Below are 22,561 nucleotides of genomic sequence, written 5' to 3'. Positions count from 1 at the left end.
AAAAGAACAAAGCATGTGGTATGTGCTAATTTGCTTTGAGAGCCCAAATGACTGAGGAGGTTGTACAAGACAGCCCACTAGGCTGTTTGTATAATCATCCATGTTCATGCCGCTCTTACTTTGCCATATAAAAATAACAAATATGTTTTCTTTAAATCCTATGATCTCAGAGCACTGTTACACAAATCTTTGGATTTGTGGGAGTATTACTGTTATCTGTGCTTTACAAACAGGAAAACTAAAAGCACTGGGCTGTGTTCAGCTGGCTCCCCGAATGTCTATGCCTTGTGGTGGTGGTGGCGTCTGATCCAAGGCAGGGTGCTGCTCAGCCCTGCTGGGACAGCTGCATTGCTCTTCGTGGGGAAAACAAGGCACCTCTGACTTCTCCAGAACAGATGGTTTCAGGGGGCTGCTGAGGAGGCAGTGACTAAGGGCTGGGAACAGTGGGTGGAAGGACTTGAATGGAGATGAAACCATCTTGTTTATGATCAAGGGACCTAAGCAGTGCCAAAGTTGTGGGAAGTGAATCAGTGTTTACTTGACCCCAGACCTGAGCTGGAATCTGGTACCCCACAAGCATCCTCTCTTGGGAACTGTGCACCCAAAATAGGGGTACTTAGCAGTCTGTCACCAGGCTTTGATGGTATATGCTGAATTCCCTGATGTTCATGTGTTGCCTGGAAGGAATCAGGAGACAGGTGTGGGCCCAAACTCAACTGTGTTGGGCTAACTTTGCCTCTTCTAACACACTGAAATTTCCACTTAGGTAAAAGAGCAGGGAAAATGCAGCACTGCAGTGCCTGTGGCAGTGGAAAGGCTAAATACTCATTAGGCATAGCTGCAGTAATTGCTATGACAAAATCAGGCACGGGCCTGGCAGCAAGCATCTCTTTGCCTTTCTTTGTCCCATACCGGTGATGCAAAGCTAGATCCTGAAGCCACAGGGTTTAGTTTGGCTTCAGGTATAACTTTGAGGAGCAACTTAATACCTTCCACAGCCATTTAGAGATAAATACACCCCCAAGATATGATGAGGGAATGCCTTCCTTGATAACACATACTTTGCTTTGTTATGGAAAGCTTCCCCAGCAAAATACCTGCAGAGGCCAACAGCAGTATTTAGTAACGATGTAGAAGTGAAGGATCTTAAAGGGATGCGTAAAGAGATCGAGATACTTGGCCTGTTACTGCAGGAAAACTGTTTTGTTGATGATCTTTGTACTTTTAAGTTGCTCAGGCTTCTGCTGCAGTATGTGCCTTGCAAGCTTGAGTGTTGAGGACTGAGTGTTCAAATCTTAGTAAAAGTCATAGCTACATTATGTATAGATTGGGAATGTCTGTTGTACTGGGCAGTGCTGAGCATCATTGCAGTACTTCAGGAGCAGATTTAAATTTAAACAAGAAGATACATTCATGGCATGTGCTTTGGCCACAAAAGAGGTTCTTAAGTGCGATTCTTCTAAATTTTTGAGGGTTCTGATTTGAGATGTGTGCTGTCAGAGAGATGATTAATTGCAAGTCATGGGCCCTTAATTGTTATGTGATAAATACATCTGTGAGCCAGTCAAATCCTGTTGTGTATTTGCAGCTTAAAGACATAGGCACTGCTTCTGAACTGACTTATTTAGGGTTGCAGTGGGTGGTGCAAGAGCCAGGAGTAGGATTCTGCTGTTTAGAGAAATAAATTATGGTCAGATAATGCCTTCAAATGGCAGTCAGTCTTTGGTCTCTAGTGAAGAAAATACCTATTTTTGTCTTGGATTAATTGTGGAAAGAAAAAAATATGGAGCATTGGGGGAAATGGGTAATGTGTTACAGCAGACCCCAAGATAAAATAATTTGACTTAAGAGAGATCTGTAGAGCTCTGAGCAAACACTTGTGGAAGGAGGAATGCTAGAAGGAGGTACATAATTAAGTTAAAACATAACACAACATGGATGGCTGTGAGGGAAAAACCTGTGAATCTCAGTGTTTGTAGATGCAGCAGCAGTGTCTGCCTGTGTTTGTTCTCTGTTAGCTTGTTTTGATCCTATAGGATTTGGCTCAAATAAGTAAAAGTCTAATATTTTTTCTACTTCCTGCAGCAGCAGTTACATGTTCTCTGCAGATCTTGCTGTCTGTATCTTTCATCTTAACTCTTTAGCGATAATCTTGTGCTTCTGGTAACTGCCCACTAGCCTTATATTCTCTGGAAGAAGAGATCTTTATGGCATGTCTCAGATCATATCAGAACTTACCCATGGAAAGGAAACCAGCTGTATCTCCAGTGGGGAAGCTGATGCTCAGTGTTGTGCAAGTTGGTGTTTGAATCTACTGGTGTGTAAAAATGACAGATTTCCTTGTCATTGCTAGAATTCATCTCCTGATAGCTGACAGATCAGGGATGCTGCATTTCCTTGTGTGGACCCCTCCTTGTTAGTATGATAATCCTCAAGTTGAGAGTCTTAGAACATCTTGAGTTTTTTTGATAAATGCTTACTGTACTTTGAGACAAGTAAATGTGGAATTTTTTGTGTGTTTGCTCAGTAAACAGGATGCAGTGATACAAGGCTGTAAAGAGGGAACAGAACCAGTGGGGAAAGGAGTCAAAAGTTCCCAAAAGCTAAACTGTCAGCTGCTACTGTTTTTCAAAACTTGATGTGCTTATTACACAGTCAAAAAACCTAAATAAAACCAGGCAAAGCAAAGATGACCTACTGTTTTTAAAGGGTACTGATTGTTTTCAGAAGCCATTCAATACTTATCTGGAAATGCCAAGCCAAGTCCTTGACCCTGACTTTTCCAGATACTCAGCAGGCAGAATCCTGCTAGACTTAAATAGAAGGACTGGGAGTCTGTCTGCAACACCTCCTATCTGAGGCAACTTCTGAAAATGTTATTCTAAGGCAGGAAGTTAATCCCCTTCCTGATCTGGCGAATTCCCGAATGTCCCTATTTTCGTACTTCAGGTTTGAGTCTGTCTGTACAAGTGTGAGTAAAAATTCTGAATAAGGATTTTTAAGATGGATCTTTTTGAGGAGAAATGGAAGTGGCTTGCAACTTAGCATAAGTTAATCAAGAAAACAGTTCTTGCTGTGTTCTAGCTACTGGGGTGAAACTTATTGTGATGCCTCGAGCAGTGAGTTTATTGGACAAGAGCAAACCCATGTGTGCCCCACCCATGTGAGCCAGTACTTAGTTTTTTGTTTTAGGCAGTGCATTTGAGTGGCAAAACCAGAAGAGTTAGTGAAGGGGTGGCAGGCAGTCATCTGGAAGCGTATGGTGTTCAGCCTGTGTGCTCAATGTAAAATTGGTTCTGAGGTGGCGTCTGTGAAAGGAGATTTACTGACAATATGTGGTGTAAACCTACTTCCTTGATATGCCACTAAAAAAAAACCACCCAAAAAACTTTGAGTATAATACTTTCCTTCTTGGACTCACAGATCTGGAACCATATGAGTCAGAGTTCTGCTAGTTGGGAGGAGAGATGAAACTAAATCTGGTCCAGTACCCCCCCCGCTCCCCTGCCCAAACCCAGAAATCTAGTCATGCATGATGGGAAAAATAGCTTACTAGTGGGACAATTTCTCATTCTACTTGAAATTTTCTCTTCCTGGTCTCCAACCTGGTTTTGCACATTCTGGTAGAGAGTGGAATCTCATGGTTAAAGAATATTGTCTCTGATTACAGGCAAATGGACATGTGGTAGAATTCTGTTCCTTGCTCTGAAGCTAAATTCTTAGCGATAAGTTTTTTTACCTTTTTCTCCATCCTTAAAGAAGAGGCTGTTGGTATCTCTCGTGTCATGTAGGTGTATATCATTAGTGGACACTTGAAATAGCACTGGAAAAGGTTAAGCATAAAGTGATAAACTGTTTTTCTTAGCAATAAATGAAAACTCTAAAGATGGCACTCCAATGTCTGTCTGAGCCCTTGCAAAGGCCTGCCTTCTCTGTAGAAGTGTTGTGCCAAGAAATTTAGTTCTTCATGCCAGTTGGTTTGCTCAGTATTTTGCAGGTTCCTTAGGTCTGCTCTGCTGAGGTTGGGTCTGGTGCAGCCACCTTTGGCTGCTGGCATAGATCAGGTGCAGGATTTGAGGAGTGAGTGTGTTCTTAGAAAACTCTGGGAGATGAGAGGCTGCCCTAGATGGCCTGGTAGCACTTGATTTTTTGAGCATGGTCTTTCAGGGCAGGGATGTGTAGCACAGCCCTATAGAGGAATGAGCCCAGGGTTTTTTACCTAGAGACTTTCAGCACTTGGATGTTCTGGTCAGGTTTGGAGGTGGTCAGCCTGCAAGCAGGGCTGATTCTGAAAAACTGCAAGAAGTTATTTCTCTTAATTTACATTTGTCTGTGAGCCATCTAAAGTACACATCATGCCTGTTTTGGGGTGACTTGATGGGGTTTGGTAATGCAAACTGGATGTGTTACTCAGAACTAACTACTATAGACATTGGGGTAGCTGGGAAGAGAGAGCTGAGAACATTTCAGTGTTTACTGATGAGCAGGCAAGACTGCGTCAAAACACTGTGACGGGAAACTGAGGGCACAATTTAATGTTAGATGTCTAAACAATTATTCCAGGTGACCCCCTGATACTTTGTACTTAGGTCCAGCTTTGTTTTCAAAGTCCTATTAGTGAATATTTTAATAACAGTTGACTATAAAGTGGCTCCGTCGTTTTCTTAAGCTGTCTTATGTAGGTGGGCAGACAGGACAATTAAGTTGCTGGTGTTTGCTTCCTTTGTGACCTTCAGGTTTGTCACAGCTCTGAGCCTGGTGCTGACTGTAGTAGATAACTGCTTTGCTTTCCTGCAAGACACAATACAGGAAGAATGAGCCCTGAGTCTGAAATCTTAACAGTGTCTCTGTTTTCTCCAGAGCATCTGACATGGCAAATTTTGGCAGACCCAGCCATGACCAAATGGAAGTGACATGGTCCCTGGTTAGTAGCTTCTTGCAATTCAGCATAACATGCTTTTGGAAGCTTCTTGGAAGCAGACGTTATGCAAGCTCCTCAAGCTGTGTCTTGCTGACTGGAAGCAAACTTGCCAGCTTCTGCCATTTTTCTGCAAGTCTTGTGACTTGTGTGGCTTTTCTTAGAGCCCTGGCCACAGCAATTGAGCGAACAGAAGAGCAGTGTAGCTTTTGTATTGAAAACAGCAATTTCCAACATGGAGGTTTGAGGGTATTTTTTTTCTCCAAAAGATGCTGTTTCCCTAAATGCTTCTGGAGACAAGTATAAAGAATCCCAAAACTTCTAAAACCTGCACTGTCATCTCTTCCCTTCCTAAAAATCAGGGCTTACTCTCAAAACTATAAGCTCTGCTAAAATACTTGTGTTGCAGTCACAATGAACAATAAATGAGGTTTGGAATAAACCCAGTACCTCACTTGTGACGGAAATAGGAGTTGAACTGGAGTCTCTGGGGCTGAAAATACAATTTTAATAATGTATTGCCTCAACAGTCTCCTTTAACTCTCCCTTTCCTGTTTCTTGTGGCTTTAGGCTGCATTGTTGCAGCCCTGTGGAAGGGCGAAGAGTTAATACAACCGTAACAGATGTGAGAAGTGCTCAGCTCCTGCCTGACTGCTCTGACTGTCATTTTGGGGCTGGGAAACACTCTCGCTGCAAGAGTGGTCGGTGTAGTATATGTGATGCTAAGAGAGGACACAGCCAGTGTTAAACTGATACTGCTGTGGATTTTGGCTGCAAAGCTGGGCAGTGTTGCTGGAATGCTGTCTAAAAGCTGATCATAAATTGCAGCTGTATTTCAGAGTGGTTTTTCAGCTGCATTCAGACCCGTTCTCATATCAATAGGCAGAAGTCTACAGAGATGCTGAGCAGTCAGTTCTCAACATCTGCAAATGTTTTCACAGCACAGCTAACTTACCCTGGAGAGCACTAGGACAAACTACAATTTTTCCCTGTTTTAAAAAAATTGAGAATGGAGATCTAGGGATGGGGGAGGTGGTGCTGAATTTCTTAGAACAAGGAAAGAGGTACCTAAAGGCAAAAATCTTGAAGTCTTTGTTCAGTTCCTCCTCTTTGTTTTCCTGCTAGTCTTACGTATGTAAAGACAGAGTAAGTTACGTAGGATCTGCCTCAGGGCTCTGACAAATTAACAGGCTGTTTCAGCCCCGAGAGCTTTTCCTCATCCAAGTAGTTACAAACTTCTAAAAATGGGGCTTATAATGACTGTCCATTTGCCACCTGCCTTCCAGCACAGGAGCAATTCCCTGTCAGCAGGGAAATATATCTGATCTGATGACCTCTTAGTTCAGAATTAAACCAATAAACAACAAAGCTCTAGTCCTCACAGGTTTTATGCTGAATTTAGCCTCACTGACTTGTTTATGGTTTACTCGGAGTTTACACTGCTCTGGGTCAGGATGGGACCCCTCGATTCTAATACATGTTAGGTTTTCTCTCTTTCTGGCTGCTGTGATCTCTTGTGTAATCTCTGGCTATTTCTTAAGCTGATTGTGCTTTTACTTTTAATAGAAGTTCCTCTATGAATAGCTGGGAATTGCCTGAGCATGGCCTTGAGAGCAGATCTGTCACAGTGGGGTTAAAGCTATGGGTAAGGAGGAGGTTGGTATGTTCTGAAATGCAGAATACCCTCAGGGATTGGTGCATGACATGTGTCACACTGCAGAGCTGATGCTGCAGCTCCAGTACTGAAACTGAGGTCACCTCTTCTACATCATGCAGCTCATAGCAGGGATCCCAGCAATAAACTTCTTCCCATTGGGCTGTGCTACTTTGATTTGTTCCTGTTCCTAAGAATTACTCTGTTTATGCCTATTCATGCAAGATGTGTTTGTTATCTCAGGCCTGCAAACTACCAGGCACCTCAAACTCATTTTGGAGAAAGAGGTCCATTTCCTGAATGAATTTGTATAGACTATTGAAGGAATTATATTTAAAGAATGCTTACTGCAAAAGAATAAGTCAGATACTGCATTAGCACTTGGTATTTTGCCAACTTCTGCTCGGACAAAGTTGAACCCACGCTGGATACCTGGAGGGGCAAAAGCAGATGTCTTAGAAATCAGTGTGTTAGTTTAAACAAGTGGAGTGGAGATACAAGGGGGAGAAATTTAGTTGAACCCTTTACTTGTGGAAAATAAGGAAAGGAGTGGAAGGCTGTAAGACTGTGGTCTGTCCAAGTCACTATGCCACAGTTTTTCTATGGATTCAGAATGCCAACTGATAAGGCAACACCTTTTTTGATCTTCCTCTTTTTTTTTGTTGAATTAAGTCCAGCCTTTTTGTCACCTCCCATGGTCGCTGCCCCAGTTTGAGTAGAGCAAAATGTTGCTTGTGACATCAGAAGTGCTGTTCCAGTGGTTGATCAAAAGCACTTTGGCAGGCACATTGGAACCAGACAGGAGGTCAGAGCTCATCTCTTCTGGGACTATTGATCCAATTTTTGTTCTGGTATAGCCTGAAATGGAGATGTCTTGTGTGGTTTCTTAAGTAGAGTTTAATGCTTCTGACTTTGCTCTGCACTAGAGGTGTTTGCAATCAGTCTGCTGGGTCTTCTTCAAGGGCTCAAGGGGCAGTGCCTCTGTACCATGTTCCCAGCCTGGGCTGATCCTAATTATATCTGGAGCCGCAGAGGTGCAGTGCGTAGCAAGGAACGTGGCACTGTTCCTGCATACATCTCCAGGCAGAGCAGAGATGTAAATTGGCATCTTAAATTCCCTCTGCAGGACAGCCAGGCACTGTGGACAATTCAGTCAGGATGCCTGAGTGCAGCATAACTCTGTTACCCCGTGGAATTCTGTCCTTCCTGCCTGGCCTGTTGGAAGGGAAGCAGGCTACCTCCCCATCCACAACACACTCTGCCTCTTACCACTGACCTGAGATAAGCTATCAGGGTACATGCGTCCAGCTTTACAAACCCACCACCTATGTGTGGCCGCATCATGGCTTGTTGAGGTACCATCCTTCCTCATGCAGCTTCTGTTCAGCTTTGTATCTGTGGGCACATCAAAGGGACTTTCCCTTTTCCAATGAACTCTTTCAGTTGTCTGTACCCTTTAAGGAATTCGGGCTCTGGGCAGCCTGTCTCCTTTTCTAGCACACAGTGATGTCTGGAAGTAGAGGAAGTGTCACGCTGCAGTGATGAAATGTGCCTCCAGCTACGTTTGTTCTTCTCTTGGGTCTTGCAGTAAATACCAGGACTCCAGAGGTGGAGTTTTGACAAGAAATCTAAGATTATAGTTAGCCCAAGTATTTGATATCTTTGAATTTGCTATTGTATGTGGTTTCCTTCTCTGAAGGAGAGAAGGACAAAAAGGGGGATAATCCCCTTTTTTATCCAGAGCGTCCATGCGATCAGGCGTGTGAATATTAGTTACTGCTGCACAGTATAATGGTGTCTCAGAACACAGGAGAGCCTCTACTGCTGAGCAGCCTTTAGTCTGGACTCAGCTGCAGCCTGGCTCCAGAGATTAAGACACTGGTGGTGGGAAATAGCAAGGTCAGCCTGCTGCTCGGCGGTCTTAACATCCATTAATCCTGGGGTGTTACTGTGGCTGTGCTTTCCCATCAGCCATCCCTGTCCCAGAGTTTTAGTGTACAGCTTGTCCTTTTGTTTTCTCACAGCTCAAGTTGCAGGTGCTGAACAGGTCACGTTTTTCAAGGCTGCAGCCTTTCTGTTACAGTAGACCCAGGGGTTGTCGGTGGACTTGTTTGTGCCAGAGCAGAGCAGCATTGCTGTGGTGTTATGACAGATAAGTGCGGCTTGAAAAAGAGACAAAGATGCTGGGTCATGGGTTTACCTCTCTGGCCTTAAGAAAACCTGTTTCTTCACTACTGCCATAGGGACTGAACTAATTTGATGCTCTGGGGTGTTGCTGCTGCTTGGTATTTTCTTCTTGGAGACTGTCTGGAAATTACAGGGAGATTCTGCAATTGCATGGAAATTTTTGCCAGCGTATATATGCTTTTGAAGTAGCAAGAGGAAAACTTGCTTTTGTGCTGTGATGGTGAAACTTAAACCAGGCAGACATAAAGGTCTGGTTTACAGTTTCTGGGGTGGAGAACACATCATGCAGTGCAATATTTCTGGTGTGGGTTGTTTTGGTTTTTTTTTTTTTTTTTTCACATGAGTGAAACCATCCTTGTTTCCTTTCTCCTGGGATTGTAATTCTTGAAATCAAAACTGCATTTTCCACAAATGTGTAATCCTTACTGCCACATCCATTCAGGATACACCAGGCTGCTTATTCTCTTGAGTTCCTGATATTGTCATGCAGAATTAGTGCTGTATTATTCTTTACCGTGAATATCCCAAGGCAGCAAACAAAATCCAGGACTTCATTTTCTATTACTCAGAAAATCCTAGAGGAAGCTGCACAGCAGCAGTGCTGCAATTTTCCACTCTCTCCAGACTCTGCTTCCCCAGCTCTGCAGCCTAGAGTCAATGCGGCATTTGCTATAACGGGCAGTGACTTTTTGAGATCAGGCAGTGCACTCTAGGCTGTACCACTCCCTAAATAATTCTCTGCAGTAAAATGCAGAGCTCCAAACAAGAAAATGCCTTTACAGTTTTTTATCTGCAGAAACACAGAGTAAATTGGCTCACAAGCGCACGTGAGGTGCTGGAGTGTTCTGTTTTGATTTCCCATCTGTGTTCTACGTCCTTGCGTATTCTGGACTAACCCATCTGCAGGAAGATAGCAGGGAGGGAGCTGGCAGATAACCCTCAAAATGGAGGAGGGGAAGAATGTTCCTGATTAATTATCTCACAGCAGAGATGAACTGAAGCAAATGACATTTTGGATGAGATGGTCGGGTTTGTATGCTTGGAGTGCCTCTTGTTTCTCCTCCAAACTCTTGACCTATAGCTGCAGACACTTGGTTAAAACCTCAGCAGCTTGGGGCTGATGCCTACCAGTGAGGGATGCAAGAGCTGTGTGGATATCAAACTGATTTGTTTCTATGGAAACAGTGGATTTCACCATGTTTTAGGGAAGTGGGAGGGGAATTATCCCCCTCCAGGCCTCGTTCTGGCTCTCAGATTGGATTGGTTGCTGCACAACAATTGTAGAGCGGCAGCCCATGAAGGGATTATCTATCAGTCAGCGATCACAATTAGGGAGAGAAGCACGTGGCTCCAATCTGCTCCCATTGCAGGATTCCCAGGGTCACAGCCCTCCATGGCACTTAAAAGCAAAGAGTTTAACCTTGGTTGCTCATAGCCCCAAAGGAGGGCTGCATTACAGTGCAGGCAGCTGCACCCAGACTCCTCAGTTGGGATGGCTGAGGGAATGAGCTGTGCTTGTGCCTCACCACACCTTTTAGGTAAGAGCTGAAAACTATTTGTGGTGTCTACAAGGTCTGGAGGAAGCTGAGATCTTTCAGACAGGCTTCAAGGGATTGCTTGCTGATGAAATTATTGTACTTCCAGTTCGTTGTACTGCTCTCAGAAAGTCACAGCATTTGAAGTGCTGTGAGTGGGGGTGATGATTTTGAGACCTTTTTTTCAAAAATGAAAGGTAACCTCGTGAAACAACAGAAGGAAGCAAAGCATGGACATCAACCTCAAACAGGTTCAAATAAGAGCAGTTTTTACTAAACCCCATACATTCCTAGCGGTCTGTAGAACTGAGTCTCTTCAAATGGGCCTGGTGCCCTTGTGCAAGATCCCAGTGCTGATCCTTCTGAAGGAGTTAACCAACACCTCTGTATTTCAGGCTCTCGGGTCTTAAAGGCACTTACCTATCCAGGCTCTAGCATTGACTGAAAGGGAGAGCTTGGATTTCGAGATAAAAAGAAAGCCGACCATGGGAAACTGACAGAAAGGGTAATGCCTGTGTGTGCTTGAACCTTTTCCTGAGGTACTCCCTTGTTTCCTACAAATGTAGGACAGGACCTGTGTAACTGTCTCTAATGGGGAGAAATTCTTTTTGCTCAGCTTCTGTCTCCCCTTACTGTATATAGGGACTTCCTATATTCCCTGTTATGTAAACTGAGTTAGGGATGAAGGGCAGCTTCTAGCAGAAATTCTTGCTTTATGCTTTGTAGTACAGCCAGTAAATCAACTGGATGGGATAATCCTGGTTATGGATTTGCAGAGGTGCATCAGAAGAACGCAGCAGCATCTCTGCCTTACTTTCAGTTCATCTAAAAATATGTATATGGACCTTGAAAGTCAGGCCAGATCCTGCTGTAAGGTCTACCAAGCATAAAGCTGGGGTGTGCTGGCTTCTTTGGAATTACTGTAGACATACAGCAGCAGAAATGCCTTGGGGCAAACTCTTCGATACATCAGTTTAGTCTGCAGGCTGGCAGGCCCTCAGGCCATTGACTGAAAGTGTAAGAAGGCCTGTTACTTCTTTGGAAGTCTCTTGCCCTGTGGAAGCAGGGCAGCCGTGACGGCTCTGTAGTTGTGCATCTGATTAACTGGTGCACAGCGGCTCCAGAACAGCCATGACTTGGCATGATGCACACAGCTGTCTTCCAGATTTTGATCTGTCCTGAAGCTAGTGGAGTGTGAAACAGAAAAATCAGCCCAAAGGATTCAAATGAAAATAAACAATAGCAAAACTTATCTTATCCCACTGCTTCCAACAACCTGTATAGAGGCATGTGCAGGAGAGGGGCTGAGATGCAGAGAAAGGAGATGTGGAAAGAGTGAATGAGAGAGGCACCAACTGCCATGGATGGCTCCTGGGAACCAGTCTGCAGTGAGAGATAAGCCAGAAAGCAGAATTTAGTGCACTTGAGGAGGGGTGGGAGAGAGAGCTGTTTCCAAGTGAGTGTTCATATAAAAATTGCTATATGCTTTCCTTCTGGCTTTAGCAGTGTTAAGGAAGGTGCTGCAGGCAGAGGTCTGAACACAGCCCCTGCAGCTGAAGTATCGGTGATGTGAGAGAATATTGCCCAGGGTGTCCCCTCTCTCATTTTCTGAGCCCCCTCAGCCCACACTTGGCTCAACAAACACATTCTGAGTGGGAAAACCACATTTTTGATTAACACTTCTGATGTTGAAGGCATGTGGGTCCTCCCAGAGGCACAAGAGCACATGAATATGACAATGCCTTCCAGTAACAAAAATCTTTGTCCTGTTCTGTAGGAAGGATCTGGACACTACCAAAAATTACCCAGACAACAGTACTGGACACTGTCACCTCTGTGTATCTAGATCAGTGGCCAGTAATTGTGTTGTGTCCCAGGGTGAGGAGACAAGCTGATGATGAAATGGCTGAGATGGAAGCTTGAAATTCAACTTCTGTCCCTTCATGGCACGTCATTTACCCCAAATGTCAGTGAAACAAACCTCACCATTATGCCTGTCCACGAGGAACTGGATTTGATTTGCCAAACTCATTGTGTAGGCTTTCAAACAGCCAGGCATGCAGCTTTCTATGGAGGTGGATTCTCTTGGAGGGGGCAGTCTCCTGAAAGGTTTCTTGTCTTTTCAGCAGAGCCTGTGGTGTGGGGTCATTGTGGTTTTTGAAATGTTGTGTTTTGCAATAAATGTAGGTTTCTGCTGTGGCTTTATTGAGTTTATATATTAACTCTATATAAATACACTATATTTTTCTTATTTTGAAGGAAGTGAGAGCACAGTGTGGGAAAAAGATGCAGGAGATCTCCAGAACATGTCACATCCTGGTCAGTGGCAAAAAGGGCATAGGAAACCCAGCAAAGACAATTCTTGTGGTGAGAATCATGTCAGTTCTGGATCAGGATGTGGTGTGAACATGTAATACTGCTATTGCTACACTTACTTATTACACTGAATTAACATAGTTGCTGTCCTTTCATGTTTGAAGACCTCAGTGCCTCAGTCTGCACAAAACCTTGGGCAGAACATCCCTGCTGGGCCCTGTGCTGGTATCGGGTGCAATTTTGCACAAAGGAATAGAGCAACTCGAGGCAGACTGGGAAAAGGTGCCAACTTCAGAAGTTACTTTCTACTTCATCCTCTACTCTCTCTGACTTGTGTTTGCGAATTATCCAGTAGTATGTTGTAAATGTGTCCAGCTTATACTGGCACTTGTGTTTTGCCCTGCTTGGGCTGCACCTGTGAATTTTCTAGGACGGTCTCTGGGAACCCAACTTAAGCACAGCAAACTCCCACACTTAAGAGGCTGCTTGGCCCTTTTGCTTACTGACCTAGGGAGCTGTACTGGGGAGAAGTGGCCAGGTATTAGAGAGGCTGTTTGAGGGCCAGAACGATTTAACAAAGCAATTATAAGTGTTCCAAGACAGTACAATAGTGTTAACCACCCTCTACACTATTGTAAATAGGAACTCAAGGTACAAGGCAGTGGGAAGCTTTCTCTTCAATTTTTTTGTTTCTCCTAACATGTATATTATGATGACACTCATGAACTATTGCCTGTCTTTATTTTTCACAATTGTTTTCTTGAATAATGAATCGTTGTGCACAATAATATCGCCAGTATACTGGAAAATTGTGTACTTACAATAGATCTTTATTTCTATATGTATCCATTGTGTGACCAGTACCAATTGCATCCTAAGAAGTTACATTATACTGAGTGCTTATGGAATTGCTCTTGTTTACTGTGGCTCAGGACTAGGCACACTTGATAAATTGATAAATAATGCACATCCTCTGGCTTAAAGTTATCTAAAGGTGCTAACCTTAATGGAAAAAATCATGGCCTAACTAGGAACAAGACTAACCACATGATTATGAATCTGTATGACTTGTGTACAAGTTCACATGATGCAGTATGAAAGGAATATGAGAGCTGAGGGCAGAGAAAAACAAAATAGCAGGTTGATGTATGTTTTTTTTCATAATGCACCTGTTTTTAATGCTTGCTGTTCCTCTTGTCCTGTCTGGCTTTTTTTAGTTGAGAAGTGCTTTGGCTCAGGCACAAGAGCTCACAGAGTCAACCAAGTTAGCAGGAAACTCTGAATCTGCAATGCAGCCCTCTTGGCAACCTGCTGGGTGGGAATGGAAAGAACAGATTTGTCCTTGTTCTTGCCCCACACCTGAGTTATGGAATTGCTTACGAATGAACTTGTATGTTGCTTGAAGGATCAGACCAGGAAGGTGCTCCAAGGGCAGTTCTACCTCCTCTTCCTTCTAGTAGAACTATGTGATGTCTGTTGTGAAGGAGCACCAGGAGTTAGTGACCAAGAAGTACAAAGCTCCTACTGTTTCTGAGGTGTTTGTTTTAGGAGTCAATATGATTAATAGTAAATATTTTTAGTGTGTGGTTAATGTTCCCCATAGGGGTCAGCCTGTGGGCTAAGGATTCATTTTGATGTGCTGAAGTAAGAGCATGTTTGAAAATACAAGTGCTGTGAGATGAAGTGCTGTTCAGATAAATGTATAAGCTGTCCATAGAATGCAGCTTTTATGAAGATGTGAATGTTGCTGATGGGTGCAGTAATCAGAAGAATCATACATCAAGGGTACCAGTACCCCTAGATTGGCTTGTAAAGCACTGTGCCATCATGAGCTAGGGAGGAGCTACTGATCTGGATGTGTGAGAATGGTGAATGATAAATTAAAAGCCTTGACAGATGAAAATAGTTTGAAGCTTAAGCAGGAGCAGGTCTAAACTGTGTAACCAGCCAGTAAAATCCACAGGGACAGAACTGTATTTCTTGTGGTATATTGGCACAGTGCTTTGTGCAGTGCATTTCTGATTGAGTGCTGTCCTCAGGCACCATCAGAACACAGGAAGTTACGAATACTCAAATTAAAATATAAACAGCCATGTGAAATCATGGAGGCTGTGTGAATTTTAATTCTCTGAAACTAATATAATCCAAACTGGGGATTAATCACATCTGTTAATGTACTATTTGTCTATAGATTTATAATAGGAAATCAAATTAAAATTAAATGATCAGATGCTGGTGTTCCCTTCTATTCTTTGCAACTAGTTTTATGTCTTCATAAACTGCTGTTTTGGCTCTTTAATTGAGGCTTTATGTTCTCTAGTGCATTCTAATTCAAGAATCTCACAATTCTGGCAAACAATTGACTGCAACGATGCTGTTTTGGTTTGTCTAGACTAGGCCTATATTTGTATTTCAGAGCCCTCTACAAACAGCTTTCCGAGCCTTCCAGCTTCTCTGGAGACAGGGAAAGCAGGCATTTGGTCTGTCTTCCATGTAGAACAAGAGACGGTACCATGGGCTCTGTTCTGGTTTTGACTGCTGAAGAGCTCTGTTGCAACTTCAGTGAAGACAGTAATCATGCATGAAAAAGCTTTGACTCCACGTCCTGTCAAAAATACAGATTGCCAGTGGATGGAGAAGGTGCAAAACTTGAATTTGGTGGAAAGAGGGAATAAATGTTGCTTGTATTTGCAGTAGAAGGGAATCTATGGAGAAGCAGTTGTAGGCTGAGCTGATGTGTGGGGATGCTATTAGTATGTTCTTGCCCTTCCTTGTTAGGAAATTGTGGTTATCACTTCTGATATCATGGCTACAGGGTCATAAAGAGGTTTGCGAATACCAGGCTGCTGGAATGAAACAGCACTGTAAATGTTACAGGAATCTCTAAGCCTTAGAGCACAAACCTAAAGCAGTGAGCTGACACTTCTGGCAAAGCATGAAGGGACAGACTGGCTCATGCAATCACTCGTTGTGTGCTTATCGGGATTGAGAGCATTTATTCTAGCAAAGCTGGTGGACCAGGCACAACATGCCCATAGCAATCACTGAGATGCTCTAAGACTTGCTCCTCCTCCAGAGATCTCCGTATCTCATTTAACAGGAAAACATCAGATCAAGTGTTTGACCAAAGGAGTAAACAAGTATTCTTTGGTCTAACAAACTGTGTACGTGTGGACACAAATGTGCCTCTACTGCAGCAAACTAGCTCATCTCAGTTTCTTTTAATGGAGACTCACATTTTCTTCAGTGTAGCAACAGTGAATAAACACAAGAAACATGTCTGAAAGTTTCAGTGTGTGCCTCTTCAGGTATTCCCAAGCTTTCCATATGGGTATGTGTCCTACTTTTTTTGATTGCATTATCTTTGTTTCCCTTTCCATACAATATATGTGGAATTATACAAGCAGTTTGTCGATCTCCTTTGTTTTATGAATAGTCTGGGCAAAGTGTCTTTGGTTGATGATACTTTTAACTTCTAATTGTCTGTACTGTGCAAGTCATTAAATGAATTCTAAAACTTGTTTATAGAGCAAAGGTGGTTTTTTGTCACTAATAGCCACTAATAACCTTTTTGTTCTGTCAGATTCTAACTTACCTAATGCATGAAGGCTCTTTGTATATAGTGTCTGGCTTTAGTTAAAAACTTCAAACAAACAAACCAACAAAACAAGGAAACCCCAATTCCCAGTGCCCTGATTATAAATGTATTGTTGCATGACATCAAGATTGTATTAATGTGTTTCCAAGGTGTTTGGATTTTGTTTCAGTGTTCCTCTACAGTAACTGCTAGATTGGTTCCCTTCCCTTCAATATGTTTTATACTGTGTTATTAATGCAGCTTTCAGCCCAAATCTGCACTCTCATGCAGCACTGCATACGAAAATAGAGATAAGGCTGGAAGGGATGCTGTGATTGGGCTTGCCCTGAGGTAGCTAGTCAAGAACATGTGTAAGCACTTCAGAACTGAGCAATGCAAAATATAACAATAAATGCCGTTTCAGGTCACTTTCCTGCCTGAACTCTTTCAGCTTGAGACCTGTCAAGATTTGCATCCTTGGTTCTTTTTTGTCCTCTTGGTTTAGAAGAGGAGATCTATCACTGGTCAGACCAAGAATTTACCTACCTCAATATCCTTTCTCTGAGAGTTGTTAATAAAAAAAAAGAATGTAAAATACATAGAAATAAGTCTTCCAATAAGTGATGTTTTGGGAAATTTAGTTATCTGAGCCAAGTTTTCCAACTCTGCTAAAATGCTTGGAATTGCATTGCTAGAACCAATACCTTAATCTTTTGATTCAGAATTTTGAGTCAATAGCTAAGAAAGCTACAAGCAAATTAAGTATTTATGTTCCCTGAATACAGCTCTGTCTGTTTTAGCTGCTACTTTGTATGTTTTCTAGATGAAGCCTAGCCTTGAGAAGTGGCACAGTGTTGTGCTTTAAAGCACCGGAAATCAAATGTTGTTATGCACTTCTGCGTGTTACAAACAAAGCAACAGAAAAAGAACATTCCAATTCCTAAGATAAAAAGTGAAGGAGGAAAACAGGGGGTTGGTGCCCTCAACCTGAGTAACATATTTCAGGCACAGTCATGTATAGTGATGTATGCAATGAGGTTCTGGTGTCATGCTAGAGGCTGCCTTGTCTCAGCACTCAAAGCCTTTATAACATTTTATCTCTGAAGACTTATTCCATCTTTCTTTTTCCCCCCTCAGCCTTGCTCTTTTACATCTCCCCTGCTGGAAGTGAATAAACCAGTTTAACTCCTCTGCTCTTGCCTGCCTAGGCCACCTGGCACATGGTGGTTTTTACCTGGTGTGTTGTCTTCCTGATTCTGACTTGGTGTCATCACTTTGGGCTGCTCTTTCTGGAGCAATAGCTGTGTGTGTGTAGCTCTTCCTCCAGGCTCTGAAGCGAACTCAGACTGTACTGGGCATGTTGTCTGTGCCACACGTGCTCTGTGGTTGTAGTTTATTTGCAGCAGCAGTTTGTGCCCCCTGCAAGAGGACAGGCAGGGCTCTCTCTCCTCCTGCTCCTTGGCACTCAGCCAGCTTGAGTTTACTAATCCCTACTTTTTAGTTTCTATGATTTGAAAGGCTTATCTGAAGCAGGAGGAGGAAGGAGTTTTTCCAACAGACTGTAGAGAGAAAAGAAATGAAGAATAGGAAGTAACAGGGATAAAATGGGATGATACTGCATAAGTTGTAGGTTTTATTAATAAAGCATTTTGGCTGTAACTCCTGATAGGAGTCAAGTGTACAGAAGGCTTGAAAGTTGAACTGCAAGTACCTCTCAGTAGTTTGTGGGTAGGAACACACATTCATTTTCTGATACTAGGGATCAGATTTGCATGTATTTTCACTCAGAACTAGAGTAGCACTAAAGATTGTTGGTTTACGTGACAAAATTTGGCTTATGGATTTGTTGTCTCGTCCTCTAGATGACTTGCTGGTTTTTGCTTGGAATAGCCTGGGAGCTACTTGAGTTAACACAATAAATTGAATAATTTTTTAATAATGCTGGAACCCAATGCCGTAGGTTTTCTGTCTGTCTTTGTCTTGAGATTTTTTTTTTTCTTAGTAGCTATGATAAGGACAGTAGAGAAATCAGGATATTAAGCAAAGCAGAAGAATTCAGGAAAACATAGTCCAGCATGAATAGGATCTTGCTTCCTATTGATTTCATGCTTATAAATGCAAGTGGTCCTTTTTCTACAGTAAAGCAGGATTTGATACTGCAAATTGGAAACCAATAACTAGAGGACTGTCTCGGTGTGCTGGAAAGGGAATCTGTAGTAATAGGATTCCTTTTTCTCAGGTACAAGTTCAAAATAATTCAGTGGATCTTAAATGGATTTGTTATGCTAAAAACTGATGCAAGGATAGGACTTTTCCACATATTGACCACAGACATCTATAGGAATGGAGCTGAGATAGCAGAAAACTGTTAGAATGGCTCAGTGTCTTAAAGATTCCAGGGTTAATCCCACTGGAATGGAAAAACTAGAGCTGTATGATTTGAAAAACAAATGAAAGGCAATCCCCAGTTAACTCTTTATAATTCTGGAAAGTCTAAAATAATGAGAATGAATTTCAGTCTAATTTTAACTGGTCAAGTTGTACCAGAGGTTCCATTATTCCTGACATAGTAATTAACAGGTGATATTTTTGAGTTGTTAGAGGATGTACGGTGCCTCCTTACACTCATTTTACTTGAACCTGCTCTCCAGTTTTTGATATTACCAAGTTATTCTGACATCCCCACAGATGGAGAATTACTTTTATAACTGACGAAATGGAAATACAGAGAAGCAGAATAACTTGCATAGGGTTACATAGGGAATGAGTGGCCAAACCAGGAGCTGAGACAGTGCTGCTCAAGGCCTTGTCTGGTGTGTTAAAACAGAAACTCATTTCTCATATTCATGGACTTCATCAGTGTTAAGTTCATGCAGGAGTAAGAGGAAGATCACAAAGTGGAGAGCTCTGGATTTCTCATTCAGCAGAGTTAATAGTTACTCCTGAATTAGCAAAATTATTCCTTGCCACAGCTATGAAGGGAAGGAGGATTGTCTGCCAGAACCCTGCCAATGTAGGCAGGGCTTCTTTTAACAGAGAAAACTATATTCATGCTGTAGGAAACATATTTTGAAGTGATGCTTCTCCCAGTAGGCAAGGAAGCAATTGATTATATTTTCAGAACTGCTCAGTGGCTCCTGAAGAGCAACATGAACAGCCAAGTACTAGAAAACCAGGCCACAAACTAGCAAGGTCATCAGCAGATGCAGTGGGCACGCCTAGCTTTGGATTGGAAAAAAGGAAAAGCAGAGGAGAACTGGTGGGCTGTGGCTGCTAAGCCAGCATTTGGAGAATGTTAGTGAAAGGCTGCTTTCCCTTGAAATTACTTGAAGTACACAAAAATTCAGGATTCATGTAAATACAGAAGGAAACTACTGCTTTTGCCTTAGCAATACTGATATATTGAGTAGTTATAGCTGGGAGAGACCCTGTGTGGAGACAAGCCTTTGGCTGCTGGTTATTTTCTCAGTTGTATCACGTGGTGTTTGCACACTGGGACAATGTGGTGTCTTCTCAAGCCCCAAGTGCAGGGTGTGAGTGATTTGTGTAATTGTTTTTGTCAAAAGGAGACACGCTAGTTTTTTGGCTCTGCTTCAACTTCTCTTTCTGACGAAAGCACAGACAGCTGTATTAAATGGGCTTGTTAACTTGGAACTTCAGCTGAAGGAGCTGTACTGTCAGACATGGTTAGAGGGACTGTGCTGTGAGTATAAACTACTTCAGAACAAGCTCTTGTCCTTCTCAAGGAGAAGCACTTTGTGTTAATGCCTTAAACTTATTTGTGCTCGTGGCTGGGACTCTCTCTTAGAACCCATATATACTTATATAAACAGAAAAGCTGTGTAAAGGGAAGGAAACAATCACTCACTCATCCAAAACCTCCTGTTTCATTTCAGGGACTTTCTGCCACGTGGATCTGGCATCGTAACCAGGCGCCCACTGGTCCTGCAGCTGGTAAATGCCAGCACAGGTATGTGAGCTCCCTTCCTCTGTGTGTCCAGCTGGATTGCTGTGTTACTCAGGAAGGTATTATTTGATCAGTGGCACTGCTCACTGGAGAAAAGAAATAAGAATTTTCCCCAGGAAAAAACACCTGCAGCCTTTTTGCCTGTTTAACATGTGATGCATTAAGTGTCCAGAAGCAAAATGCTTCTTAATGTTTTGTTTTGGTTTTAATTTATTATTTGAGGCTCCATGCACACACATCCTAATTTTCCTTTGCCTGTGCAGCTGTGGCTCTCATTAGTGGGTACTACCTAAAAGCCAGGTGATCCTGCTGAAAATGTAGTGAATTAAGGAGGTGAGATAATGTACTGAAAATCCAGTGTGAGAACAGTGGGGTCTGTAGAAGAAAGACCTGAGAGTTCTGTGGCTGGTCTTTTGGGCAGTTCACTGGTTTTGCTACTTACTTGTAGGATATTTTAATTACCCCTTAATTTATGTCAAGATCTCATCTAGGAGTTGACAAGTGAATGTTTCAAGGTACTCTTCCTGTGCTTGATAGATAGGTTCACCTGACAAAAATATTGTGTACAGTAAGAAGACAATTTAACTTTCAGGTGGCTTTAAAAATGGAACAGAGGGTTCTTGTAGTGGTTAACCTGTTCAAGGACTGATAGAAAAAGTCTCAACCATCAGCCAATTCAAAACCATGTCAAGAGATGATTTGGGGTTTTTTTCTTCTCAAGATTTGGAGTCTGTTCTCATATGTAGTGAGACTGTTGTTTACACCCAGCACTTTACTACAGAGGTTCTCCGAGTCCTGGGTACCAAGGTACCTCCCAGTGTAGCTGGGGAAGCTGCAGCTGCCACGGGCAGGTGCATGCAAAGTTTGGTAAGTATCAACAGGGAATGTCCTGGATTATTACTTGGCTGAAGACAAGTGAGGATGCCAGCTCTGCTGAGACAGAAGCTGGGCTGTGAAGATGCTGGGCTCAACTGAACTATCTCAGATGCTGACCACATAAATATGACTGCAGTAACTTCTGTTCCAACCTGCAGACTCTGTCAGGAAAGGCCCTTGCCAGACTTTATCCCTTCAATTGTGTTTTGTTGTGTTGTGCTTCAGGATGTGATGCTTTCATCACACTTTTGAGTGTTTCTCTGATTTCGGTGACTATTTCTGGCTCTCTGCTTCTATTTAAATAGAATATGGTGAGTTCCTCCACTGCAAAGGAAAGAAGTTCACTGATTTTGAGGAGGTCCGTTTGGAGATTGAGGCTGAAACAGATCGTGTTACTGGCTCCAACAAAGGGATTTCCCCTGTGCCCATCAATCTCCGAGTCTACTCTCCCCATGGTGAGTCCTAGTGCAGTGGGACCAACTCTTCTAGAAGGCTCTCCAGTCCATTATGAACTGGAAACTAAATACTGTCGTCTTTTCCCCTTCAGTGTAGCATTTGTGGAAGGACTTTGAGGGCACAGTTTTCCTGATCAGTGTGAAAACAAGTGATTTAAAGGGAAGGGTGATGAGATCGTTGACAATCACACTAGAAACAACCTGCAACTAGTTCTTACTGAGCAGTAACAAGAAGGGAATAGAAAGCTCTGTGTGCTTTTGTGTGTGCATCTCTTACCCCTGTGGTATATTGGAGTCACTTTAACTACAGGTGATAAAGACTAGAACATTCCTACCCTAACAATCTCTTATGCTAACTCCTGTGTCCTGTGTCTAGTCCTGAACCTGACCTTGGTGGATCTGCCGGGTATGACAAAAGTCCCTGTAGGGGATCAGCCCCCTGACATCGAGTTCCAGATCCGAGACATGCTCATGCAGTTTGTCACCAAAGAGAACTGCCTCATCTTGGCAGTATCCCCAGCCAACTCTGATTTGGCCAATTCTGATGCCCTGAAGATCGCAAAGGAGGTGGATCCTCAAGGTAAATGTCTCCTAATTTATCCTGGAATTGCTAGACAATGGCCTGATTTTCCTTTGGCTGTGATTAGCACAGTAGCTGTGGCTCATGTCTGTTGTCTTGGGATGCATCTTGGCCAACAAACATTCTTGTGAGAGGTATTAGTGAGTATTAACAGTTGCTGTAGTAGAAATTTTGCTATTCCCCTTTTCTTCATTTGTCTAAGCCCCATTTCTGAAGAGTTGAAGAATTTCATTTCCTTTAATCATCTGCATTTGGCCTAGAAAGAACTAGGAAAATATGCTCTAAAATCCTTTTCTGCTGTGGCATAGCTTGTGCATTCAGCAGGATACAACTGAGAACTGGTCTTGATTTTTGTCTGTTTTGCTCTTGTGCCCTCTTGTACGTGATGGGAGCTGTAATGTGTGAGTTTAAGAGCCCTTGAGTAGCTAAGTTGGGCAATCTGTAACCTCTGTGAACAGAAGAAAATAATACATGAGTTGTTTGCTTGATCAAGTAT

General features: G+C 42.7%; 1 protein-coding gene across 12 annotated transcripts in view; it reads left to right on the top strand.

Moving 5' to 3' along the window:
* Positions 1–22,561, top strand: part of DNM1 (dynamin 1) — a 67,991-nt gene that overhangs the window by 3,650 nt on the left and 41,780 nt on the right. For all 12 annotated transcript variants that reach the window (XM_069032139.1, XM_069032149.1, XM_069032146.1 and 9 more), the window contains exons 2-4: positions 20,084–20,157; positions 21,336–21,485; positions 21,862–22,065. In XM_069032139.1, coding sequence (XP_068888240.1) covers positions 20,084–20,157; positions 21,336–21,485; positions 21,862–22,065 — 428 coding nt within the window. The remainder of the gene's footprint in view (positions 1–20,083; positions 20,158–21,335; positions 21,486–21,861; positions 22,066–22,561) is intronic.

This window comes from Aphelocoma coerulescens, chromosome 17 (assembly GCF_041296385.1).
Source record: "Aphelocoma coerulescens isolate FSJ_1873_10779 chromosome 17, UR_Acoe_1.0, whole genome shotgun sequence".
NCBI lineage: Eukaryota > Metazoa > Chordata > Aves > Passeriformes > Corvidae > Aphelocoma > Aphelocoma coerulescens.
Note: the sequence above shows the minus strand (reverse complement) of the source record. Positions and strands in the feature narration are given on the sequence as shown.